General features: G+C 47.2%; 2 protein-coding genes across 7 annotated transcripts in view; both read left to right on the forward strand.

Moving 5' to 3' along the window:
• The window catches only part of USP4 (ubiquitin specific peptidase 4), a 55,226-nt gene extending 30,751 nt beyond the window's left edge, over positions 1–24,475 (forward strand). For 2 of the 6 annotated variants that reach the window (XM_032647734.1, XM_032647735.1), the window contains 15 exons: positions 394–552; positions 1,422–1,646; positions 2,414–2,497; positions 3,916–4,010; positions 6,400–6,591; positions 7,225–7,313; positions 12,892–13,119; positions 14,782–14,852; positions 15,104–15,222; positions 15,550–15,699; positions 16,714–16,817; positions 19,317–19,405; positions 19,801–21,816; positions 22,657–22,748; positions 23,975–24,475. In XM_032647734.1, the coding sequence (XP_032503625.1) occupies positions 394–552; positions 1,422–1,646; positions 2,414–2,497; positions 3,916–4,010; positions 6,400–6,591; positions 7,225–7,313; positions 12,892–13,119; positions 14,782–14,852; positions 15,104–15,222; positions 15,550–15,699; positions 16,714–16,817; positions 19,317–19,405; positions 19,801–19,959 (1,764 nt within the window). In that variant the 3' untranslated portion in view covers positions 19,960–21,816; positions 22,657–22,748; positions 23,975–24,475. The other 4 variants (XM_032647738.1, XM_032647737.1, XM_032647740.1 and 1 more) reach the window with 4 other exon arrangements.
• Positions 20,196–24,528, forward strand: C11H3orf62 (chromosome 11 C3orf62 homolog). The gene is made up of 3 exons (XM_032647747.1): positions 20,196–21,816; positions 22,657–22,748; positions 23,975–24,528. The coding sequence occupies exons 1-3, from the start codon at positions 21,128–21,130 to the stop codon at positions 24,238–24,240; spliced, it is 1,047 nt and encodes a 348-aa protein (XP_032503638.1). The 5' UTR covers positions 20,196–21,127; the 3' UTR covers positions 24,241–24,528.
• The last annotated feature ends 2,359 nt before the right edge of the window (positions 24,529–26,887 follow it).

Consider the following 26,887-nt stretch of genomic DNA (forward strand, 5'->3'; position numbering starts at 1 on the left):
AGTCTTCGTTGCTGCACGCGGGCTTTCTCTAGTTGTGGCGAGCGGGGGCTACTCTTCGTTGTGGTGCGTGGGCTTATTGCTGTGGCTTCTCTTGTTGCAGAGCATGGGCTCTAGGCGCACGGGCTTCAGTAGTTGTGGCACATGTGCTCAGTAGTTGTGGCTCTCGGGCTCTAGAGCACAGGCTCAGGAGTTGTGGCGCACGGGCTTAGTTGCTCCGCGGCATGTGAGATCTGCCTGGACCAGGGCTCGAAGCCCTGTCTCCTGCATTGGCAGGCGGATTCTTAACCACTGTGCCACCAGGGAAGCCCAAAGTTATTTTTGATGACAATTTCCTATCTGACTTCACTGGTTTTTTATAACTTACGCCTTCTGATGTGGTTGCTTTTGTTGTAGACTCAGGTGGGACGTTTTGCCCCTCAGTTTTCTGGCTACCAACAACAAGACTCTCAGGAGCTGTTAGCCTTTCTTCTAGACGGATTGCACGAAGATCTGAACCGAGTGAAGAAAAAACCGTACCTGGAGCTGAAGGATGCCAATGGGCGGCCAGATGCGGTATGATATTGAAGACTTTTGAAGAAAAGTATTCCAAAGAAGCTGCCTCCTATTGGGAGGTGCAAGGGCATTCTTCTGGTCTTGGAGTATTGGTGCCAGGGCTCTGGTTGCCTCTCACTGTTGTTTGTGATGTGGACATGAGATCTAATATGGAAATGTGTTGCACGTTACAAAGGGGCTAACTCTAGTTACCCCTGATGCTCCCTCTTGGGCTTCTTCAAGTTCGAGTCAGTTTGTTTAGTATAATTACATTGGTGAACCAGAGACTAGGGCACCCTGAAAACTGTAAAGTGCCTGTAGTGTGGGCCCTTGGGATTATTGAAATCCATTAAAATCCATCCATGATGATTAAAATCATTTTTATTAATGTTATTAGGGCACTTACATTTTTTCGCCTTGATTTTCAGATCTATGAAGAGGGAATTTAGTATTTAAGCTACCTATCACATTGGGATGATCAATATGAATACTTCAAAGTAGCATTCACATCTTAAAGGAAAAACCATGAGCTAGCTGAACGATAGCATAAATTAAAAGCTCACTGAAGGGACTTTGGATCATTGGAAGCCCTATAGGAGGCAGTCCTTCCCCGGTCAGGTCCATGTGTCCACAGTGCTCTCAGTTCGTCTCTGTCCCGTAGATCCCGCATCAGCACTTTGTTAAGTGTAGGATTGGGCATGGAGCTGGCATGTGGAATGAGTTTGGTATGCTAAGAGCAGTCCTGGCCCTCACTGGCCTGGACCAAGTTCTTGGCTGCACAGACTGCCTCACAGTCTATTTCAGATTTTGCTGTGAATCATTCTGGATGCAGAGGCTAAGAACTGGGGGATGTTGAGAATGTCTTACTTATCCCCTTTTCTTTCTTCCAGGTTGTGGCAAAGGAAGCCTGGGAGAATCATAGGTTGAGGAATGACTCTGTGATTGTGGACACGTTCCATGGCCTCTTCAAATCTACCTTGGTTTGCCCAGAATGTGCTAAGGTTTCTGTGACCTTTGATCCATTTTGCTATCTAACTCTCCCACTGCCCTTGAAGAAAGATCGAGTTATGGAGATCTTCCTGGTTCCCGCTGACCCTCGCTGCAGACCTACCCAGGTAAGAGAAATCGGCACCCTCATGGTACCCCTCGTTGTGAGTGGCTACCAGACCCAGAGTGGGGCTGCTTCCATCTGTTGCAGCAGCAGCTCCATCAGCTGCCTCTGAAACCCCTTGGCACTTGCCTTGAGTGTGTGCCCTTGTCCTCCCTCAGATCTTTGTGTAATCCCATGTCATTCAGGCATATTGTAAAGGTTCTCTGGACTTCTCTGTCACCTTTTCCCCTATGTTCCATTCATTTGACTAAAGGAACCTGGCTGATCTGCTAAGAGATCCTTGAATCTGAATGTTAGGGGACTAGAAACAGTACTTCCCTTGGTTATGTTCACCCCTAAATCAGCTAGGAGAGCCTTGCCAGAACAAAAGACCAAATGAAAGGTGTGCCAGGCCGGTCTTAGTGTCCAGCCCTGCTGATGGCTCACTGCATGCTTCTTCTGGCTTTATGACAAGGACTGGTTGGCAGTTTGTATAATTATAACATTTCTTTAAAGGAAGTAGTGAATGGCTCTGAAAAGTTAAGAAAAAAATAAAGCAATGTGTAGGAGGGAAAGAGATGGTCCAGCTTCTGTGGTGCTACCTGAATAGAGAGGCAGGTGTTGATGCAGAAGACTTGCCTGTTTGCTGAGCTGGCCACTCATCTGGGCCCTGAGCTCACCACACACTGTTTCTGGTGGGGCACCTCTGCCCTCCATGATGTCTGCTCCTCCCAACTCATCTCCCACCCTTTCCAGAGCACCCTTGTCACCCCTCCCATCTCTCCTTTGCAGTACCGTGTGATTGTGCCGCTGATGGGGGCTGTGTCTGACCTGTGTGAGGCTCTCTCCAGGCTGTCTGGCATTGCTGCGGAAAACGTAAGGCGAGGTGTTCAGTGGCATTCAGCCTATTGGGGGCAGTTCATAGTCCTTTGGAGTTAAGTTTCAACCTCGTAGCCACTTTTGTGGGGTAGGTCTTATCGGCCAGCACACGTGTGATTATATCTGAATGCCTCAGACCTCCTGGCTCTTGTTCATTTTGCACACTGTGCCTGAGACTGTCCCTTACAGCCCTGGGAACACTGTCTTTCCTCCATTGAGGACACACTAGCTATAGTCAGAGGGCCAGGACTGGGGATTTGCTCTCACTTTGCCTCCCCTTCCTACCTGACCTCATCTGTAATGTGAGAAGCTGGAAGTTCTTTCCTGTCCCAAACTCTGTAAGTCTGTGGAGTGACTTGATAGAAATCTTTATTTAAAAACAATTGCTGGGACTTCCCTGGTGGCACAGTGGTTAAGAATCCACCTGCCAATGCAGGGGACATGGATTCAATCCCTGGTCCAGGAAGATCCCACATGCCGCGGAGCAACTAAGCCTGTGTGCCACAACTACTGAGCCTTCGCTCCAGAGCCGGCGAGCCACAACTACAGAGCCCACGTGCCACTACTGAAGCCCGCACCTAGAGCCGGTGCTCCACAACAAGAGAAGTACGTGCACCACAATGAAGAGTAGCCCCCGCTCGCCACAACTAGAGAAAGCCCACACGCAGCAACGAATCCCCAACGCAGTCAATAAATAAATAAATTTATTTAAAAATAAAAATAAAATAGAAAAATAAAAACAATTGCTCACGCTGGCCTTTCTGCCGAGCCTGGCGCTGTGTGAAGGTGGGGAAAGTGAAGACCTCTTGCTGCCCGAGGATCCATCCTCCTGGATGCCCCCAGCCCCTCCCTTGTCCCAGTCCTGGTCAGTGCCCTTCTCCTCCCCACTTCCTTTGCACCCCTGCTGGTTTCAGGTGGTAGGTCTTGGTGGTTGGGGTTTGGTCTTTTCTGCTATGGGCTGAGGATGGCTTGGGGAATTCCGGCCCCAGGGAACACCCCAGAGGATTCTGGATTACTGCTGGTCTCTGGTCAGCACTCACTCCCCACCATTCCTGCCACTGGAGGGCAAATCCTGTCATAAACCTTGGGTCAGATACAACCTGTTTTCTGGTGGCGACAGCCATGCTGCTCCCCTTTGGCCCTTGGCCCCTGAGCTCTGGGGCTGGTTGCATCGTGATCTCTCAGCGGGCAGCACTTATTTTTTCATTTGTGCCTGGGTTATTAAGTAGGTGTACTCTTTTTTAAAAAATATTTATTTATTTATTTGGCTGCGCCGGGTCTTAGTTGCAGCACGCGGGATCTTCGTCGCAGCACGCAGCATCCTTTTAGTTGCGGCACGTGGGATCTTTAGTTGCGGCATGTGGTGGGTGTACTCTTATCCATCCTGTAATCTTTCTGTTATTGTTGATTCTTAGATGGTGGTCACAGATGTGTATAATCACCGGTTCCACAAAATTTTCCAAATGGATGAAGGTTTAAACCACATCATGCCTCGGGATGACATTTTCGTGTGAGTACTCAGTGGTTTCTGCTGCAGGGTCAAAGGAAACATTCTAGAGACTTTGCCAGTGTCTGTCAGTGTCTCCAGAGCAGAAGATCTGGCAGTTGGTGCTCATGTGGATTTGCCCCAACCCCTGGGTGCAAGAGGTGGATGTTCAGGGAATTTTGGGTAGCCATCAGTGCTAAGCGCCTACTGGCACTTCAGAGCTAGACATTCCAGATAACTCTCCTCAGCATGAACAAGGCTTTTGTCAACAGTTGCTGCCTGTTAAGAAGACCTGTTCAGTGGTTCTGCAGATGGTCCTGCTATCAGAAATGCTTTTCTCAAGAAGAGTCACAGCTTTGTGAGGGGCCACGGGAAGACAGGAGAAGGGACTCAGTACAGGGAGGGTCTCGTCCTTTCTCCCAGCCACAGGTAGTGGCTTCTCAGGCAGGTTCCATCCCAGATGACAGGGAAGGTTGATTTAAGCAGCCTTTTCCAGCACTAACATCTGCAAGCTCTGAGACTCGGTTTTCTCATCCCTGTGGGGACAGTACACTCCAACTGCAGCTCGTCTCCTCGGCCCCTCCCAAATCCTCTTGCTTCAAGGCTGCTTTGTGTGATTGTGTGTGTGTCCCTCTTCCAGGTTGGGGTGGGGTGGGGGGGTGGAGTGTGAGCTTGCCTGAGCTCCCAGCAGCCGCTTGCTCAGGGAGGCTTGCGTGTGGAGCACATCCATGTTGTCCCTCCCTCATTCCCTCTCAGCCAGAAACTTGCCTCTGCCGAGAAAAGTTTTTAGGATTTTGTTTTGGTTTTTGGTTTTGGCTGAGGAATGCAGTACACAAAGGAGGCATTTCCTTCCCTTTACATTTTTGTGGCCAATGACTTCTAGGTCACTCTAAAAGGAAGAATTCTTAACCACACCCAAGATCCTAGTTCTGTTCACACTTGCATAGGCTGCCTCCCCACTCGCAGCCATGTTCCCTTACTTTACTAATGGAGGGTGCCAAGGCTCATGCTGGGCCACAGGGCTGGGACTGTCCACTTTATACCTTAAGACCGTAACACAGTCTCCCTCAGTTCTGGAAACTAGTGCTTGCACATACCTGCGCTGAGAAGACCTGGGACATCACCTTGTGGGGAGGTTGGCAAACCACCAACGGAGGATTCTTCAGAGGGCTTGAGGGCCAGCCAGTTGGAAAGCAAATTGTTTTATGATGAATTGATCATTGTCTTATGAAAACACAATTGTAGCATCTAATACTTTTTGAGCATGTGACATACTGTGCTACTGAGTTACTTAATCCTCACCACTACACTGGAAGGTGGGTGATCCCATTGTCCACTGGATAAACAGACTTAGAAATTAAGGCACTTGACCTGGTTACAGCAGCCAGAAAGTGACAATGATGGATCTGGAACCTGGGCGAGCCTCACTCCAAGGCTTGGTTCTTGACCATTATGCTGGACACCAGGGTCCTTACCCTAGAGCATACCTTGGACGTTTTTGTGAGTTTTTCTTTGAACTCTTTCTGCATATACTATAGTCAGGACTGTTTGCCAGGCATGTGGGGAGAGAGAGAGAGAGAGAGAGAGAGAGTGTGTGTGTGTGTGTGTGTGTGTGTGTGTGTGTGTGTGTGTGTTTATAGTTTTCAAAAATTGAATCAGTAAGTTTGTGTCTCCCCCTATAGGAAGAGGGAAAGACTACAGTCGGTTGCCAGCAATTTTGGTAACATCTGTTCCGGGATAAAACATCTATAAATCTCCTCAATCCCATGTATCCACTAAGTAAGACACATTTTTCAAAATCATTGATTTGTATTTAGCAGTTTCTTTGGTTATCTCTGATTTTTAAAAAAAATTTAATATTCTTTTACTTCAATGTTTTTGAAGAAAGATGGCGAACAGTTTTATAAATTTGCTTCCTCATTTGAAATAAAGAGTCTTTGGCTTCTATTCTAGGTATATGTCGCTGTACAGTATTTGGTTTTACTAAAGGGCAGGGCATTGAGAATGCCTTTTTCTAAAAGTTAAGCTCCTTGATGGGTGACAAAAGGTGAACTTAGTGGCTTGGCCCCCCCTGTGTGCCTTTGTGTCTGAAGTGATGGTCTGGATGATAGGTGTCATCTGTGTTGAGTCCCAGTTGAAGGACCACAGAGTTTGAGGCCATGGTTGGGGGAAGGAGGATCACATTAGCCCCTGGTCCTGGGTTGTGTAGGTTCACTTTGTGTTAACAGTTGACTCTCTTTGGGATTCCTGACCCATCCTCTAGCATCGTCTTGGAAATGGTTTATCCACCTTTTGTACTGAAGTGTGCTCTGTCCTAGTAACCGTAGTCCTGGCCACCATGTAGCTGCAGCTCAGATCTCTGTCTCTCACAGAGACCTGCCGCTGAAGTTGCTCTCTTGTGTGATTGACACAGGTACGAGGTCTGCAGCACTTCCACAGATGGCTCTGAACGTGTCACGCTTCCAGTGTACTTCAGGGAAAGGAAATCCAGGCCGTCGAGCACTTCCACTGGGGCAGTGCTATATGGGCAGCCACTGCTGGTTTCTGTCCCCAAGTACAAGCTCACCCTCGAGTCTTTGTACCAGGCTGTTTGTGAGCGTATCAGGTTGGTGGTAGGAATGTGATTTGCTTGTTATCTAAAATAAGATAGGGCCTAGTAAGAGTGACTGCCCCTGCAGAGTGCCAGTGTTGACCCCGTGTGCTCACTTCTGTTAGAAATGTAGTTGTGTCGGCCCCTGGGAGGGCCAGGGCAGGTGCTATCGGGACAGAACATCTGGCACATCTGAAGCACCATGACAACGAACACCTAAGCCTCTTCTAGTTCCTGGAATCATGTCTTCACACCTGTCAGTCACCTGCTTGAGGGAGTGTATAGTGCTTTGATGGCATTTTGTATTTGAATGTAATTTCTGAACTACTACACTATCATTCTGAACCTGATAATTAACATTACTGGGAAATATTTTTTTAAATGATGGTGCCACGCATCGTTTATCAGAGATTTGAAACAGACTTTCTCAGAGTCTGTTCAGTGCCCTGGTAGTTAAACTTCTTATCTCATAGGTTCCTCTCAATTTCTTGAAGTGTTAAGCCATCACATGAATTTTAAGGCCCTTTTATTTACATAAATTGCTTTGTGAATAGCTGAATATATAAATCAGGAACTACTTCACGCTGAGTAGTGGAGAAAAATTGGTAAAGGATACAACTAACAAACAATTTCTTTCTTCTTTTCAAGCCGCTATATAAAACAACCTTTGCCTGATGAGTCTGGCAGCTCGCCCTTGGAGCTGGGGGCCTGCAGTGGCTCCAGGGGTAGCTATGAAGGTGAGCGTACGCCACACCGTGGGGCTGTGACTGACCAAATCCCTCCCAACTTCCCTCTTCTTCCAAAGGTGTTGTATACATGGGTGAGGGAGGCTCTGAGGCGGGGTTGGGGGCTCTGCCTAGAGAGCAGACCTGGAAGCCCTGTCTGCACCACTTCACTCTGCCAGAGCCCATTGTCCAACTTTGACACCTTGTGTAATCTTAGGCATGGAAGCTGGGTTTCACCTCAGGGAGACTAAGCATAATAGGACTGAGTGACTTGCCCAAGGTCATGTAGCAGAGTCAAGATTTGATTCTGACCTGTTGGGATTGCTGAGTACACTTGGCTGCCTTCACAACCTGGCTTGTGTCTGTAGAGCTTTTGTCTTGGCCCTTACCCATCACCATGGTCCAGCAGCCGCCCCTGGGGAGGACAGATGTCCTGCCCAGCCAGTCAAAAGGCAGAGACAGGTTGGTTCTCTTGGCCTTTCTTTCTTTCTACCCAGGAAGCCACAGGTGGTAGCTGGCTCTGGACAGCTCCTGATGTCGGAGTGAGGAGCCACAGTTGGAAAAGCAGTAGGATAGACTTGTTGCAAGAAACCCAGAGCCCTCACCATCCTTCTGTGGCCTAGTGCTCACAAGCCCATCTGTGACTATGGAGCTGTGTCTAACGTGCACTGTGGCTGTCATCCTTCTTTTGGGGGCCTGCGTGACTGACTAGGTGGCTTTATTCCTATAAAACCAGGAATGTCCTCCAGTTCTTATGCTTTGTGAATAGCTGAATATATATTCCCAGTTGAAAATTCAAATGCCCAATTTTTCACAGAAGTAGAACAAAAAATTTTGCAATTTGTATGGAAACACAAAAGACCCCGAATAGCCAAAGCAATCCTGAGAACGAAAAAAGGAGCTGGAGGAATCAGGCTCCCTGACTTCAGACTATACTACAAAGCTACAGTAATCAAGACAGTATGGTACTGGCACAAAAACAGAAAGATAGATCAATGGAACAGGATAGAAAGCCCAGAGATAAACCCACGCACATATGGACACCTTATCTTTGATAAAGGTGGCAGGAATGTACAGTGGAGAAAGGACATCCTCTTCAATGAATGGTGCTGGGAAAACTGGACAGGTACATGTAAAAGTATGAGATTAGATCACTCCCTAACACCATACACAAAAATAAGCTCAAAATGGATTAAAGACCTAAATGTAAGGCCAGAAACTATCAAACTCTTAGAGGAAAACATAGGCAGAACACTCTATGACATAAATCACAGCAAGATCCTTTCTGACCCACCTCCTAGAGTAATGGAAATAAAAACAAAAATAAGCAAATGGGACCTAATGAAACTTCAAAGCTTTTGCACAGCAAAGGAAACCATAATCAAAACCAAAAGACAACCCTCAGAATGGGAGAAAATATTTGCAGATGAAGCAACTGACAAAGGATTAATCTCCAAAATTTACAAGCAGCTCATGCAGCTCAATAACAAAAAAACAAACAACCCAATCCAAAAATGGGCAGAAGACCTAAATAGACATTTCTCCAAAGAAGATATACAGAATGCCAACAAACACATGAAAGAATGCTCAACATCATTAATCATTAGAGAAATGCAAATCAAAACTACAATGAGATATCATCTCACACCAGTCAGAATGGCCATCATCAAAAAATCTAGAAACAATAAATGCTGGAGAGGGTGTGGAGAAAAGGGAACCCTCTTGCACTGCTGGTGGGAATGTGAATTGGTTCAACCACTATGGAGAACAGTATGGAGGTTCCTTAAAAAACTACAAATAGAATTACCATATGACCCAGCAATCCCACTACTGGGCATATACCCTGAGAAAACCAAAATTCACAAGAGTCATGTACCAAAATGTTCATTGCAGCTCTATTTACAATAGCCCGGAGATGGAAACAACCTAAGCGCCCATCATCGGATGAATGGATAAAGAAGATGTGGCACGTATATACAATGGAATATTACTCAGCCTTAAAAAGAAATGAAATTGAGCTATTTGTAATGAGATGGATAGACCTAGAGTCTGTCATTCAGAGTGAAGTAAGTCAGAAAGAAAAAGACAAATACCGTATGCTAACACATATATATGGAATTTAAGGGAAAAAAAATGTCATGAAGAACCTAGGGGTAAGACAGTAATAAAGACGCAGACCTACTGAAGAACGGACTTGAGGATATGGGGAGGGGGAAGGGTGAGCTTTGACAGGGTGAGAGAGAGTCGTGGACATATACACACTAACGTAGTAAGGTAGATAGCTAGTGGGAAGCAGCCACATAGCACAGGGAGATCAGCTCGGTGCTTTGTGACCGCCTGGAGGGGTGGGATAGGGAGGGTGGGAGGGAGGGAGACTCAAGAGGGAAGACATATGGGAACATATGTATATGTATAACTGATTCACTTTGTTATAAAGCAGAAACTAACACACCATTGTAAAGCAATTATACCCCAATAAAGATGTTTAAAAAAAAAAAAGAAAATTCAAATGCCCAGATTTCTGCAAGACATGCCTGGTCCTGGAAAGTGAGAATTGACATTAAAAATAATGACCAGGGGCTTCCCTGGTGGCACAGTGGTTGAGAGTCTGCCTGCCGATGCAGGGGACACGGGTTCGTGCCCTGGTCCGGGAAGATCCCACATTCCGCGAGCGGCTAGGCCCATGAGCCATGGCCGCTGAGCCTGTGCTCCGCAACGGGAGAGGCCACAACACTGAGAGGCCCACGTACCTCAAAAAAATAAATAAATAAATAAATAATGACCAGAAGGCTCTGTCCTGAAGGGATATTCCAAATTGTTGGTATTTTAGGTTGAGTATTATAGTTGTACTCCTGTTCTTGCCCAGAATATCATGTTCTCCTCCCACGAGGGATGAACAGGAGTGTATTTTGTGCACAGGTCCCACAAGCAGACATGTTGGAGCTGTAGTGGTAGTCTCTGAGCAGACCTTGGGTGACCTGTGGGTTCTTAGTGCTCTGGAACTTGAGGCACTGTGATTCCCAGCTTGAGGTGTGGGGCAGACCTCAAAAAGTCACTTCATCTCTCTTAACCTTGGTTTACCTATCTGCAAAATGGGATGATGATAACGGCTTCACAGAGTTGAGGTTACTGTTTAATGAGATAGTGTGGTTAGAGTATCTGGCACATAATAGATGCTCAGTTAATAACAGCATCATGTCAGTATTTGCTATTGTTACAATTAGCCTAGTTTCTTAGACATTCCATCTGTCAGTCTCTTGTTCAGTCTCTTGTTCTCACTGCCTTCTTTTGAATTCCATAAGTGAGCCTTGGTGCGCAGACTTCAAATCTTGTTTAATGTTGAAATAATTCTAACCTCTTTACTGCCATGGCTCCTTGTTAGGCCTGTGGTGGCTGTCTCCTGCTGATTCTCTGAGTGTCTTGGGCAGGGCAGTGTTTCACTTGTCAGTCTGAGAGCAGAGCAGGCTTACCTGGGCGTAAAAGGGGCAGTGCCACTGCTTCAGGAGTGAAGTGAGCTAATTGAGAAAGGAACCTCTGTGAGAGCTGAGGCTGGCAGTCTTATGCACACTGGCTGTTTCAGAGTCCTGCTCATGGGGACTCATGTCACACTGTCATCCATGGCTGTGATGTTCCTGTGGCCTGACAGGAAACTGTGCTGCATTGTCCTGGGCCCAACTTGTCCTTCCTCGTGACAACTCCTGAGACGCAGTCTTTGAAAGAGGATTTTTTTTTTAAAACTTATTTTTTGGCTGCTTTGGGTCTTCGTTGCTGCACATGGGCTTTCTCTAGTTGCAGAGAGCGGGTGCTACTCTTCGTTGCAGTGTGCATGCTTTTCATTGCAGTGGGTTTCTCTTGTTGCGGAGCACAGGCTCTAGAGCGCAGGCTTAGTAGTTGTGGCGCACAAGCTTAGTTGCTCCGTGACATGTGGGATCTTCCCGGACCAGGGCTCAAACCTGTGTCCCTTGCATTGGCAGGTGTATTCTTAACCACTGTGCCACCAGGGAAGTCCCTGAAAGACGATTCTTATGTAGAATATACATCTTCCTTTCCTCAGTTTCCATTTCTATTGCTATTTCCCCAAATATATAAACTTCATATTTTGAATCTTCCCCCGTTACTTTTTTTTTTTTTTTTTTTTGGCTGCGCCGTGCACCTTGTGGGATCTTAGTTCCCTGACCAGATATTGAACCTGGGCCGCCGGCAGTAGAAGCACAAAGTCCTGACCACTGGACTGCCAGGGAATTCCCTTCCCCTGTTACTTTTACATCACCTTTTGGAGTTGTCCCCATCTTTGTTGAAATTACTTATTTGATACCTTAACTTTCCCCTTTGACTGCCCAACAACAAAAATTATGATGAGCATGATCATGGATTTTTTTATTGCAGCCACATATACCAACCAGTTCTCTGGAAACACCTGGGAAATTTACTCATCACCATATGTCTCTAGAATGCCTCTTTAAATTTCTTTTTTTAATATAAATTTATTTATTTTATTTATTTATTTTTGGCTGCATTGGGTCTTTGCTGCTGCATGCAGGCTTTATCTAGTTGCGGCGAGCGGGGGCTACTCTTTGTTGCAGTGCACAGGCTTCTCATTGCACTGGCTTCTCTTGTTGCGGAGCATGGGCTCTAGGCACACGGGCTTCAGTAGTTGTGGCACACAGGCTCAGTAGTTGTGGTGCACAGGCTTAGTTGCTCCGTGGCATGTGGGATTTTCCCGGACCAGGGATCAAACCCGTGTCCCCTGCATTGGCAGGCGGATTCTTAACCACTGTGCCACCAGGGAAGTCCCTAGAATGCCTCTTAAAACTTTTTATTTTTCCCCTGATTGCGCGGCTTGCAGGATCTTAGTTCCCCAGCCAGGGATTGAAGCCAGGTCCATGGCAGTGAAAGCGCTGAGTCCTAACCACTGGACTGCCAGGGAACTCCCCCCTCTTCAAACTCTTGAAACTCAGCAATCTCAAATGAATAAAGAGAAAAAAGGAGGGGAGGATCCTGTGTGCTGTGTTCCTTGGTGCCCATCATGGTGCCTGCACCTGAGAGACATGCAGTAAATACTTGTTGAAGGGACAGTCATCATGTTTCTTGTGGAGGAACTGAAGACCTTTACTTAGTATATGTGTTCATTATCATATTTAAAGTTTTACTTTTAAATTGTTTCTTACCAGCTGATCTTCTTGAGTATTGAGTATGGGTTTAATTTTGGTCCTTTTCTCTCTGTGTGCCTAATGATCAAGTTGAAAGAGTCAGACTATGTGGGATGAAGCCCAGTAAAGTACCAAGTGGTGAGGGCCCCAAATTTAGGGCTGGCAGAACTGCTGACTCACTTTTACCTTCTGGTGACTCCTTGAACCTCTCTGGGCCTCTCTGTCCTCATCGTGGAATAGCTGTGCCCACTTGCCTGCTTACCAGGTTGTGGGGATGTCACATGTGAATTTAAGTGCCTTGTAGATGCAAAGGGGTGGATGTAGTTTGACACACACAGGACTGAATCTGGAAGGAAGCACCACAGTTAGGTATGAAATAAAAATTGCAGCATTGAAATGGTGGCAAATTACATACATGTTATTTTTCATTTGTATGCTAGGAGAAGACGAAGAAGAAATGGAGCATCAGGAAGAAGGCAGAGAGCAGCTTTCAGAAACAGAGGACAGTGGGGAGGATGAGCTGGGAAGTGACCATGGCGAGACCACCCAAAAGAAGTTCAAAGGCCGGCCCTGCCCAAAAAGGCTTTTTACCTTCTGCCTTGTGAACTCCTATGGCACAGCCGACCTAAATTCCCTTGCAGCTGATGGGAAACTGCTTAAACTCAACTGTAAGCACTTTCTTTGACCTTTCAAACTGGGCTTTTGGGGACTTAGGATCTATTGGAAAATCCTTGCACTTAGCACTCACTGACTGCACTGAGCTTTCATCATCTCATAGTGTGGCTCCAGGAACAGACACTTGTGTGATCCTTGGCTTAAAGCTCCCTAAAGACTGTTTCAGAGACATGACACCCCTCCGCACTTTCCCTTGGCCTTCTTGTCAGGCTTTTCTCTTCCTTCCTTGATGACTTCAGAAGGAAATGAGCTCTCCCTCCACTCCCACCATCCTTCAGGACTTTTGTTCTGGTTGATAACACTTCTTGTGGCCCTCCTAGGTGGCAGCATTTCCCCAAACTTATGAGAATAAATGCATATTTCTTTTGTTCCATGAGAATACTCATGAAATGTGACCCATCTAGAGAATGGTCATGGATTTCACAGGCTGTTACCTGGAGCCTGTCATGGCGACTGCTGTACAGATGGGAAGGGGCATCCACACGGGATGTGTGTTGTGCGTGAAAAGCAACATGTGGACAGTGAAGATGCCTACCCTGGGTCGGGAGGGGAGCTGCAAAAGCATCTCTTGTGTCTTTTTGCTTCCTTCATTGGAGAAGAGATTTGCTAGATGTCCTCTAGTTTGCTAGCTTGCTTCCCTTTTTAAATAATTACCTGAAAAGAGTTTTTTAAACAGCTTTATTGAGATGGTTTTGGATCTCTCTTGCCTTTTTGCAGCTCCATTCCCTCCGTGCGGCTTCTTGTCTTTAGTGTAATGCCTTGCAAATTCTAGCTCCCTTTTTTTTTTTTGATTTATTTATTTGAATTTATTTATTTTTGGCTGCTTTGGGTCTTCGTTGCTGTGTGCGGGCTTTCTCTAGTTGCAGCAAACAGGGGCTACTCTTCGTTGTGGTGCGTGGGCTTCTCATTGCAGTGGCTTCTCTTGTTGCAGAGCACGGGCTCCAGTAGTTGTGGCACAAGGGCTCAGTAGTTGTGGCTCACAGGCCCTAGAGTGCAGGCTCAGTAGTTATGGCACACAGGCTTAGTAGCTCCACAGCATGTGGGATCTTCCCGGACCAGGGCTCAAACCCGTGTCCCCTGCATTGGCAGGCAGATTCTTAACCACTGTGACACCAGGGGAAGTCCCTAGCCCCATTCTTGAACCCTGGTCTTTGACTCCTCAACTCAGTCTTTTGTTCTCCTCCCCTGCCCCCCCATGCTATGGCCCAGAAAATGCCTCCAGGCGATAAGCTGGGGCCATGTAGGCATCACCTTATTTTTTGCCTTCTCTCAGGGATCTCACTCTTGCTCTGCCTAATATTCAGTGTCTGAAAACAGTTGTTTCCTCTATTTTGTCAGGTTTTCTTGTGGTTTAAGGCAAGAGGAGAAATCTGGCCACTGTTGCTCCATCTTGACCTGTGCCCTTTCAGAATTCTATGTAGTTAGTGCCTTTAAAGTGTGTAGCGTTGAGGAAATCTTTGCCAAAGGATTTGGGGGCCCAGGGATTCAGAGTTGGCTGGCTCAAGGCAGAGCATCACTCTTGGCAATGGCTGTTGATGGGTGAGCAGGTGTTGATGGCGTAGCCTGAGTGTGGTCCTTCTCACTCTTGTCACCTGAGGAGCCTCTACTGTTGCTGGCCATTCAGTAGTGAGTGACACTTTGGTCCTCCTCCACAGCTCGATCCACACTAGCCATCGATTGGGATAGTGAGACCCGGAGCCGTTATTACGATGAGCAGGAATCTGAGGTAGGTCACTCGGCATTCTTGGTCAGGGGTATGTGCTGGTTTCTGCTTCGGGTGGGTCTCTCTCACCAGTTCCCCAACAGTAGCAAGGTATGTTTTAGACCGAGAATGAAAAGCACTTAAAGATTTTGTCATTACATGTTCAGAGGCTCCAGAAAGTACGTTATATTCCAGGCGTGAGAGCTCGTGAGGTTGTGGCTGAGCCTGGTAAGATTTTGTTTCCTCAGCAGACCTCAGCATTTTGTTCCTCACAGACCTATGAGAAGCACGTCAGCATGTTGCAGCCTCAGAAGAAAAAGAAGACAGCAGTGGCCCTGAGAGACTGCATCGAGCTCTTCACTACCATGGAGACCCTTGGGGAGCATGACCCCTGGTATGCAGCTCCCACCTCTGGGCAGGGGCACCCAGGTACCCTGGGACTGAGATCTGCTGGGGCCATCTATGTACACAAAAACCCTTTGTATTTGGATGTGTCACTTTTTTACATGGCTGACCCTACAACACAGGTTTTTCTGTGTGAATTGTGTTTTCCAGACTAGGACAGCCATCACCCTCTTTTAGAAGGTGGCTTAGAGACCTCCCTGCCCAGAAGCAGTCATGCTGAGTACAAGAAAGGATGTTATGGGATTGCCTCCATGCTTGAAAGCCCAGGCGGCACTGGCCCCCTGCCTCCCCACTAAGTGGAGGTTTCTCTTTTCAGGTACTGTCCCAACTGTAAGAAGCATCAACAGGCCACAAAGAAGTTTGACCTGTGGTCCTTGCCGAAGATTCTGGTGGTCCACCTCAAACGCTTCTCCTACAATAGATACTGGAGGGACAAACTTGATACAGTTGTGGAATTCCCAGTCAGGTGCGTCCCTGGGCTGCACTGTTATTTTTGGGAAAATTAAAAAACAGGCAGACAATCTGGACACTGATTGGCAGAGTGTTTTGCTGCCAAAGACTTTTCTGCGTTAAGGTGTGTGTGTTGCTAGGCTCTGAGAAGTTAGACTTTGGCTCACTTCCCCTCCGTGTCTGTAGGGAAAGGACTCTCTAGTAGAAGCACTTCCTCTCTCGAGTCCCTTACGCAGCCTAACTGAACTGGTCTTCCCATCTGTCATTGGTCCCAGGGAGCCCAGGCTCAGTAGAGCAGCACAAGGACATGCTGTACCTCGTTAATGCAGGGGCACAAGGAACCAGAGAGTAATCTGCTGGGGAGAGTTGGATTTTTGGGGGTGCAGATCCACCACAGTCCTGTCCCTGGGGCAGGGACTGAGACTGGCTGTCTACTAGTGTCCTCTTAGGCCCCAGGGTACAGAGTATAAGTGACACAGGCAAGTCAGTCAACAAGGTAGGAGTCCCCCCACAATATGCAGATTTAAAAATGCTTTTTGGGGGATGGGGGATGGGTAGATAGTTACATGAAGTATAGACATGTCAACGGGAGGACCTAGGTGGTGGGTGTATACATGTTTGTTGTAAAATTCTTTTTTTCTGTATGTTTGAAATTTTCAAAATAAAACATTAGGGAAAAAAGCTTTTGGGGGCCTATTTTGGTATTTAGCTTAAATTTTTATGGCACTAATTAGTAATTCTGATAGTAACAGCCATTTTTACAAAGTTGCTGCAGCCCTCGTGTCTGCCCAGAGCCGTCTTTGACATTTGGTCTCGGCTGAGGCTTCTCTTTTCCAGTCTGAACATGTCAGTGGTCAGAACAAGACCCCAGGGCTCCTTCTGTCTGGACTGTTCATTCGTTCCTTCTGCACTTAGTTTCTGAGGGCCTCCCTGTGTTATAGCCTGTTGCATGAAAGGGGTTGCTGGGTTGCTCCGAATTCTTTCTCTGAGTTTAATGTATTAAAGGGTTATTTTTGTTTTCTTTGCTCAGAGCTCTGAACATGTCTGAGTTTGTCTGTGACCTGTCAGCAAGGCCTTATGTGTACGACCTCATTGCCGTGTCCAATCATTATGGAGCCATGGGGGTTGGCCACTGTAAGTACTGGAATCTGCTTCCTTCTGAGATGTTGAAATGCCCATGGCCAGTCATCTTTCACCAGCCTATCCCTGTGTGCCAGGCATTGCCCTAAGCACTTAACTTACACAGCTCCACGGGCCTCAGGTTGCGGGCTTTTTCCATATTGCTGCCCCTCAATTTTTCTGGTAGGATGGTGGTTCATATTCTTTAATCCAATAATCCACCTCTGGGAAACCTAAGGAAATTACTTGACTTTGGGGAAAAGCTTCATGTGCAAAGATATTCACCTACTTATAATAGTGAAAAATTAGTATTATTTATAATAGTGGAAAATTAATAATAGCATTGGTGATCAACCGTTGGCACTTCTGTCCATCGATTTCATGGACGAGTACACAGTCATTGCAAAATAAAATTAATAATAACATGGGGAAATACCCATGGTATGTTAAGGGAAAACGGCTACACAAAATTGCATCATTACAGAAAGTAGTATCACAACTACATTGAAACAAAAGACAGAGAAACTATGATAGGAGGTGGGGAAAGCCTAGGAGGAGAGAGACCAAAATGTTAATTTTTTCTTTGTTCTACTTTATTTTCCAAAATTTCTATAATGTGTAGGTTTATCTTCACTTTCATACTTTTACTAGTTTATTTTGTTACTTGTTTATGGAAAGGTTTTATTGATGTTGAAGTGAGGAGCTGGGTTTCCTCTTCTCTCTTCTATTGCATCTGCACCATGATAACTGCCACTACACCCAGTGTCAGGACCCCAAGAGATGACACCATGGGAGGTGTCAGTTCCATTTACACTCACAGTGGATTATGGAACTGCCCTAAACCCCAGTCTTCTCTTCTATACTGATAAGCTTTTTCTGTTGGCCCAACAGTCTGTTCTCCTGCCTCTCCATTCTTACCATATCACCTCTTGCCTTTAGATGGCTGCTCAGTCTCCAGCCCTCAGGTCTACATTCCAGGCCATTAGAAGAAGAGGAAAAAAGGGCATGACCTTCCCTTTTAAGCAGATCTCCCAGAAGTCCCCCTCAACTCCTCTACATACATCTCATTGGCTATCACTTGGTCACAGGGCTACCATCTAGCTGTAGGAGAGGATGGGAAATAAAAATGTGCCTGTTTGAAAATTGGGGCTCTACTGGAGTGGCTATTAGCAATCTCTGATCATATCATATTCTGCAGCACTTACTCTTCTCTAACTTTTTTCTCCCCAAAGTAATTTCACTATCTATATTCATGCATACTGGACACATGTATTCATTTTTAACTTCCATTTTAGCATCTAAACACTGCTAGGGCAGGTTATTTAGCCTCTTTATGCTTCAGTTTCCTCATCCAGGTTAGGCTTCAGTTTCATCATCCAGGTTAGGCTGGTTATGTGCAGGTCCACATTGGGTCCACAGTTGGAACGCCACGATTGAGAGCCACCATTGCTATTGTTATGCCAAGCATGGACAGCGGGGACACGCCCTTAGCACCTTCTCTGTCACTTTGTCCCATGTCGTCCACCACCACTTGGTGCAGTAGGCACTGCAGTGAGTAATGGTTAAACAGCTTAAAAAAAACCAGCTTGCCAAAGCCACACAGCAGGTTGAGACTGGAAACCAAATCTCCATCAGATTCTGTTGTTTCTGAGAGTCTGGGTGGAGCAGGAATTGGGTATTGCTGCTGGGATTCCTGTTGTAAACACATCCTGCTTCGAAATAGTGTAAAATCAAAACTGGAAGTGTTGGCTGTGGGAAATGCTTGCCCGGTGTGGGGAATTGTTATCCAGCCGCAGATTCTTGACTCACAGTTTCGAAGGCAGATATATTTAAGTTTTCTTGTTCACATCCCAGCTTTGCAAACCCAAACACCCAATGTGTCCCTCTCTGGGATTATCCCACAGGCTCCAGAGGCAGTGAGAGGCAGTAGTAGCCAACCATCTGCCTGGATGAAGTGGGGGAGTGTGACTTGGCATGTTTTTGAGAACTGTTGTTTTGTTTAAATCTTAAAGTATCAGCTCCTTTTAAGTATCCCCTGACTCTGGGTTATTGCTCATAGCCACCCTGAAGATTGACACTGGATTCCTCTATTTTTTGGATTAGTTTTCCAAAATTACAGTTTAAAGCCTTGGTCCCCAGCAGCTCCATTTTTACCCTTTTAGTGCTTTTTTGAGAAGGAACAGATTTTTTTTTTAACATCTTTATTGGTGTATAATTGCTTTACAATGGTGTGTTAGTTTCTGCTTTATAACAAAGTGAATCAGCTATACATATACATATATCCCCATATCTCTTCCCTCTTGCGCCTCCCTCCCTCCCACCCTCCTAGGAACAGAGTTTTTTTTAAAGGATGAGTTATCTTTTGGTTGTTAGGACACAACCCATAAATTACTTTTAATTTCAGACTCTGTTTGTTTCATGTTTTGGAATTGTGTTGCTGTTGAGTGCCACTGTAATGAGCTAGCCACATTAGCTCTCTTGGTGACCGGCTAGAGTATTCTCTTGCTTTGGCAGACACTGCGTATGCGAAGAACAAACTGAACGGGAAATGGTATTACTTTGATGATAGCAGTGTGTCCCTGGCCTCCGAGGATCAAATAGTGGTGAGTAGGCCCTAATACCTGGTTCCCACTCTTACCTTTAGGGATTAGAGCTGGGAAAAGTCTTCCGGGCTAGTTGGTTATTTAGTCATCCTGCTGGGACAGTGGAAGCAAGGTGTGGTAGAGAAAGAGTTGGCTGCCATTCCTTATGGGACCTTTCCTAAATGAGATGCTCAGCTCTCCTCGGGGTCTGTCACAAGGCCTTTCCCCACTCCCTGGGGAGGGTCAGCATGAGCCAGCCTCAGGTAGAAGGGTTTTCACAGTCACTTCAGTGTGTGGCTGCACAGGGCAAGACGGCGGATCCCTGAGAGTGGTGTGTTTTGAACAGAGAGAAAAGCTGTGGGGGAATGGGTGATTTTTCCAACCAGTGAATGGATGTTGCCCCTCTTGTGTTTTAGACGAAAGCAGCTTATGTGCTGTTTTACCAGCGGCGAGATGATGAGTTGTATAAGACGACTTCACTCAGTTTTCCTGGATCCTTTGATGGAGGGACGAGACCAGGCAGCTTACATCAGGGCATGGGGGATGATGAGACTTGCAGCATGGACACCAACTGATGCTGCCTCAGTGACCCTGCACCACAGCACCGGTGCAGTCCCTCAGGAGAACACCTTCGACACTGAAGACTTGCTAGTGTTCCGTCTAAAAACCGGATGAGGAAATTCTTTTATGAGGGGAAAAAAAAAAAAAGGGTTATAAGGGTTATGTTAGGAGGCTGAATTATTTTTCTTTTTATACAGGTGGTGAGAAATTTCTGTAAAACCTCGTGGAGCTGCAAAGTAGGGGTCGGGGGTGGGGCACATAATGGAGTATGTCTGATGGATTCCAGAGAACGGAGAGGAACACACTGTCATTGAGTTTGGTGTGGCCATGAAGACCTGCCACAGGCTGGTGAATGATTACTGTTCCCCCCAGTAGTCTGCCCACAGTAAATGAAGCCTCGACTAAATGATGTCATCCCCTTCTCCCTTGCTGTGCACTGAGATGGGTTTATAATACCCTAAAAATTAGCCACCAAAGCCCATTTCTGTTTCCCTTTGTGTCATCTTGGAATATCCAGCTTTCTTCTCCCTAATGAAATGAAGATGCTTGGTGTTGGGGTTTCCTGCCCCTCTGTCTCCTGTGGAACCTAGCAGTTCTGTTATGTCCCCCAGCATCCTTGATGAATTGATACCCCTCTGGCACTTTTATTAGATATCACTTGGAAGTTGGTACACTAAACCGCTGGGTACTGGGGTCGCGTCCAGTCGTTTCTCTCCTTGTTGGCTCGAGAATGGGAACCTTCCTGGGCTTGGGAAGGGCTCCCGTTCTCGCTGCTGACTTCGGTTAGAAGTGAGATCCCCGCCCCTCCAGACGATTTTCTTTCGGCCGTCTGGCCTCCGCATGCCTGCCCGGCCGCACTCCCAGGGCCGTTGTCTTTGTCGCGGGGAGGCCTGAGACCACTGTCCCCTCCGTGCGTGGGGCCCTTGCTCCCCCTTGCGTTGGTTCAAAGAACAAGGTCATCTGGGCTTTTCTTGTCTGACCTTTAACCTGAGCCGTGGGGGTTGGGTCTGTCAGTCGCGGGCACACGCGATCGATGAGGACGTGCGCGACGACCGTTGGTAGGGGCGGTGGTGCGGGAGCGCCGTCTGCTCGGTGAGGACCCGGCAGTGAGGTCTCCGCTCGGGAGCTGGCCGCTGGGTGGGGCCGGGCTGGAGCCTGCGACCGAAGGGGCTGCGGGCTGGGATGAGGGGCCCGGAGCCGGGGGAGGGGGGGTGGTTCCGGCTCCATTGCCGATTCCTCCCTCCCGGAGAACCGCGGGCCGCACCTGACCCCACGGAGGAAAAAGCGCCGGGAGTGGGGGTTTCCCCGCTCTCCGACCCATGGTGTGGGTCAAACTTAAGGAAATTGTGGCAAATACTCCATTTGGGGGTGGTTTACAACCTCATCTGTAACATTATTTTCACGTTGCTGTGTGCATTTCCAGTGTATTGTATAATAAAGACATGGTCGCTTTTAGGGGAGATGTCTGAAAAACTGAGAAGATGCAGAAAGGAGCTGACTGCAGCCATTGACCGGGCCTTTGAAGGGCTCAGTCATTCCCAGGAGTGCTCAGGCATGCAGAGGCAGGAGCCGGACGCTGCGCCGCTTTCTTTCCCATTCCCCATGCACAGGCTCCTCTGCAGGAGGCACCCGCTGGCAGCCTGCTCCTCTGCGGCTCCTTTCTCTCCTGTCCCGTTTGTTCCTGGGAATGAGAGCCCTGCCTTTGCACCAAACCACGAACCCGTGAGTGCAAAGACACGTGCTCTATGCCCCAAAAGAAAACCTCTGACCAGCAAGGAAAACATATCGATGCATTCCTCGATTTTGGCACCTGAAAGACAGTTTTGGAGAGCGGCAGGAGATGGGGAGAACTGGAGAAAAGACAGTCTAAGGTGATTCCAATCTGAATAGTTTAATAGCTATAATTAGGGTTATCTCATATCTGAAAAAATTGTTGAAAATCCTAAATTGAATCCATAACACTACTCTTGCCTCCCCTCTGAAGCTCTAAGACTTTATTTGGAAAGTTTGTAAACGTTCTTCAGAAAGTGTGTGTGTGTGTGTGTGTGTGTGTGTGTGTGTGTGTGTTTGGTTTGAGGGGGTGAGGGGTCTTGGATGTCTAACCAGTCATGGAAACCACTCTGCAGTACCAAAAGGGGTAGTAAATGTTAAAGAACCTAGTTTTAAAAGTCATCTTATTTTTTGTACTGCAGAAACACATATCTTAATTCCAGTGTTTTTTTCCCCAAACTGGGGAGAGGCGGATCAATGGCTGGGCCCTGACTTCACCCTTGCTTCTGCTCCCCTTCCTCACCCCAGAGCTTTTTAGGCTTTCCCTGGGATAAGGTCTTCCCTAGACCTTTTCTTCTCCCAGGTAGCTGCAAACTGCCTCATCCTAGGCACCTTGATTTGAAGCAAGGAGGACCATATGCGCTGAAACTTCAAGGTTCTACCATCTTGGTTGCTCTGTAGTCAGAGACTGAAGAAGCCGTTTAATCATTTCAGTTCTACAAATATTTGTGCTCATATTCACAAACATTAATGGGCATTATGATGCTTTTAGTCAACTTCACTGATTAAGTGGTTCCCAGTCATCCTCTAATCACAGCATAAATGACAATTTAAAGTACAAGTGTTTGTCTTTAAGATTATCTAACACTGCATTCCCCTCCAGTATTTTCTTGAAAGAGGATCTAATCCCTCACCTTTTTCTTTTCACCTGGGGGCTGCAGGAAAGATATGGAGAAAGATTTGAAGGTTAAGCCAAACATGCCACTCAGCAGTTCTAGCCAAGAGGTCACAAAGGATTTGCTTGACATGATCGGTGAGTACAGAGGGCTGGTCCATCCTCTCTCTGGAAGGATAGGTTCTTCACACAGGCCCCTGAGTCAGCAAGCATCTTATAAAAAAAAATTCTTATTTCTTTTCCACTGGCTTGTTAGATTTGTTTTGCTCACAGCAGAGAGCCTTCATGGAGCTGATAACCTGGGGGAGTTACACATCCGTCAAGTCATTTCATAAATGTACAGTTAGAGTGAATCCTTGGAGGCCAGGGACAGCAGCCCCTGTTGGTGGATGAGCTTAGATGTGAAGGAAACAGGACATAGGCAGAGATGGGGGTAGGGGTAGAGGAGAGTAGTCCAGCTGGGGGGGCATTAATACAAGATTAGAAGAAAAGTTAGAAGCCAAAAACTCCCCTATAATTCCACCATCCACCACAAAGGCAGCCACTGTTAACACAGTGCTGTATACCCTGTCATAGATACTTTTTCTACACACACATCTGTATATTCTGTGTGTGGACTATGTTTTTTTTTTTTTTTTTTTTTTTTTTTATGGGTTACGCGGGCCTCTCACTGTCGTGGCCCCTCCCGTAGCGGAGGACAGGCTCCGGACGCGCAGGCCCAGCGGCCATGGCTCGCGGGCCCAGCCGCTCCGCGGCACGTGGGATCCTCCCAGACCGGGGCACGAACCCGCGTCCCCTGCACCGGCAGGCGGACTCTCAACCACTGCGCCACCAGGGAAGCCCTGGACTATGTTTTTTTAAAAGCTATTTTAGTTTTAGCTTTTTTTTTTCTCATTTTTTGGCCACGCCGCACAGCATGTGGGATCTTAGTTCCGCGATCACGGATCGAACCCGTGCTCCCTGCACTGGAAGCTCAGAGTCTTAACCTCTGGACCGCCAGGGAAGTCCCAGCAGGCAGCATTTTGATTACCCAAAAGATCCCATTTTTCTCACACTGTGTCTTGTGCCCACAGGTCAGGTAGTAGTTTCTTGAGGGCTGGAACAAACACATGCATCTCTGTATCCTCCCACTTAAACCCTCCTTGGAAACCAAGGAGATGGTTGGGGCTCAATAAATACCTGAGCTAGGAAGGGGGGCATCAAGCCCATGTTAGAATGTGGCAGCCTGCCAGCCCCGGGGACAGGAACACCGGCTTTGTAGAGTCCTCGGAAATGGCCGCCCATTTGTGGTTTTTAACTTGTGCCTGAAATGTCTTAAGAAATCTCTCACTGGAATTGTAATGCTGAATGTTTTTATTTTTAAGACCATACAGGCATCCAAACTATTGAAGAATTGGCTGGAAAACTAGAATTTGAAAATGAGTTGAACCGTGTGTGTGGTTGCTGTGAAGATTCGCCCTTCAAGGCGGAAGCCTGGGCCCTGCTGGTGGACGAGAGCCCTCAGGAAGCCTCGGATGCAGACCCTGGCGGCCTCAAGCAGGCTTTCTATGATCACAATATCGTGGAGACTGTTCTGGACTTGGAAGAGGACTACAATTTGCTGACCTCTTTTAAATACCGAATTGAGTAAGGACAGTTGACTTCAGCTTTGATTCTTTACAGCAGGAGTCTGATGTTAGGGCGTCTGTGCAGGGCAGTCACAGTTGTCATCAGGGGCCACATTCTTCAGAGGCTTGGCAGAATCTGAATTACCCCAATCTTTTTAACTTCCAGTTGTGTCCCTTCTTGAGCTGAGAGCCCAGTTTGTTTGTTTGTTTAATTCTGTTGCTCTGAAGTGTTTCTTTTTTTTTTTCACCTTTTTTTTTAACATCTTGACTGGTTTATTGATTGATGTTCAATATACCCAGAACCCAAGGCAGGTGCAGGTCTTGGGCCTCTGCTGTGTGTCTTCATGTTCTTTTCCATGGACCCCTGATAAAGTACGGGGGCCACAACCAGCATGGACTTTCTGTACCCCTGGGACCAGCCCATCCCAGGCCAGCTCAGCCTGTATGGAGGAACTGGCGTCAAGATGGACCTTGGCCCCAGACCCTCTGCCATATTTGCGCACTTTGCACACAAGGCTGCCTGTCCCCTGCACGGGCCTCATGCCCTCTTCGTGTCCAGACCCTCAATCCCTCCATCCTTGCCCCTGCCCAGCTCAAAGCCCTCTGCAAAGGCCTCCTACTTGTGTCAGAGGGGCTGGTAGCATCCCTTATTAGGTTTCCTGGGCTGGAGCCAACCCTCCACCACAGCTTGAGAGAAAGGACATCATCAGAAATTATTTGGACAGATCTCTCAAAACCATGATGTTCTTTCAGGAAACCTAATAAGCTGTTGGGCAAGGTATCATGCCTCCCAGAAGCTGAGTCTAGGAAGTGCCCGCCTCCTAGGCATAGGGGAGTATGGGGGTAAGGAGTCTGGTACAAAGCTGTTATAAGACCCAAAACTCAAACCAAGGAGCTGGGAGGAAGTCCCAGGGGCCGAGGACCCCCCACCAGTCCATATTTTAGGCTAGTGATCCAGCATAGGGCAGGCTGCAGAGCTGGCATCACCCCTTTACTACAGGTCTGGAGATTCCTCTGGGCCCCCAGGTAGAGACCTTGCATCTACTCCGTAGCTGTGTGAGACTGGGCACTTGCCTGCCCCTGAGAACTAGCCTCCGGCCACTTCATGGGACAGGCCTCCGCTGGGGGGTAGAGGGCAGGACGGGCTAACCAGAGGCTCCTTCCAAGCCACCGTACACTCACTCCCTGCAGCAGATAATAAACATCACAGATTATGGAATTGGGGTTCACTTTCTATTCCCTGAATAGGAGAGACAGGAGCAAATAAGAAGAAATGCTCACAGCTTCTGGCCATCTGGAGGGAGAGTTGTCAGGCTACTTGATATTCAAAAAACCAGGTCTCCCAACAGTGAGTTCCAAATAATATGCCTTGATGTAGATACTCTCCCACAGAGGATGTGGGGCTTAATCCTCATCTCCCCCAACCCCTGCCTGTCACCACCCCTTGAGGATGAGCTGAACTTAGTGACTCGCTTCCAAGGAATAGAGCTGGGAAAGGGAAAGATAGTAGATTACATGGAGAAGCCTGGCAGACACCACTTAACCAAGTGATGAAGATGAGCACCACCCGTGCTGTCTGTCCTGTGCATGTCACCCACCCCTGACAGGATACGATGAGAAGGGTGCTTCATTTCCATGGTATTCCTACCAAAACCTCCCAGCCCCAATCTAATTGTGAGACAAACATCAGATGAACCCAGTTTGGGGGATATTCTACAGGATACCTGGCCAGTACTCAAGACTGTCAAGGTCATTAAAAACAAGGAAAGACTCAAAATCTGTCACAGAGCAGCGGACACCGAGGAGACACAATGACTAAATGCAGTGCGGTGTCCTGGATTGTGTCCTGGAACAGAGAGAGGACATTAATGGAAAAACGGATCAAATCTAAATACAGGCTCAAGTTTAGTTAATATGGTTATTAGTTTCTTAGTTTTGACAAGTATGCCACAGTTATGCAAGATGTTAACATTAAGAGAAGCTGGGTGAAGGATATATTTGAACTTATTGTCTTTGCAACTTTCCTGTAAATCTGAATTTATTGCAAAATTTAAGATGTATTTATTTGTTTTAAAAATGCAGTTGATCCCAAGTTTGTGAAATGTGTGTATGAACACACATGCAGAAAACTGTTATGGAGGAACAAGGAGGGTTTAGGTCTTTTTCTTGTCTGTATTTTAAAATTTATCTGCAGCTGACATGTGTCACTTCTGTAGAAAAAAGAAATTAGAGTTGTTTTTTAAAACCCTCATCTTCAACCAGCCATGGGCATCCCTCACCAGAAACCTGCCCAGAGGTGACCTTCACAGTTTCCAGGAACTGGTGCAGGTCCAGGGCCTGCCAGTGGGCGCTCAGCAGGACCCTGACAAGGGGGTCGCCCTTCCCTGCGGGTGCTGGACCCTCAGGGCCAGAAACTCTGGGTCTCACAGAGCTGTTTCTCAGCACTCAGTGCTGGGAATGGGGATCTAGCCCTAACCCTGCAAGACTGAAATGAGAAGATTTTTCTTCTGCCTGCAGCAGAGACTGTGGCCCTTGGGAATGAGGGCGGAGCCTGGGATAGAGGTGGGGTAGGAGGGAGGGGTCAGGTTTTCCCTGGCTGGATAGACAAATATACCTCTGTTTTAGCAAAGCCTTTATGTGAAAATTCAGATTTACCAAAAGGGCTAATTC

The sequence above is a fragment of the Phocoena sinus genome, chromosome 11 (genome assembly GCF_008692025.1).
Source record: "Phocoena sinus isolate mPhoSin1 chromosome 11, mPhoSin1.pri, whole genome shotgun sequence".
Lineage (NCBI taxonomy): Eukaryota > Metazoa > Chordata > Mammalia > Artiodactyla > Phocoenidae > Phocoena > Phocoena sinus.

What these genes read in the sequence shown, in the direction of transcription:
- C11H3orf62 (XM_032647747.1), top strand. Translation starts at nt 21,128, where the DNA reads ATGAGGGGCCCGGAGCCGGGGGAGGGGGGGTGGTTCCGGCTCCATTGC. An exon ending in TGGAGAAAAGACAGTCTAAG is followed by an intron (nt 21,817 to 22,656) that starts GTGATTCCAATC and finishes TGGGGGCTGCAG; the next exon opens with GAAAGATATGGAGAAAGATT. An exon ending in GGATTTGCTTGACATGATCG is followed by an intron (nt 22,749 to 23,974) that starts GTGAGTACAGAG and finishes TTTATTTTTAAG; the next exon opens with ACCATACAGGCATCCAAACT.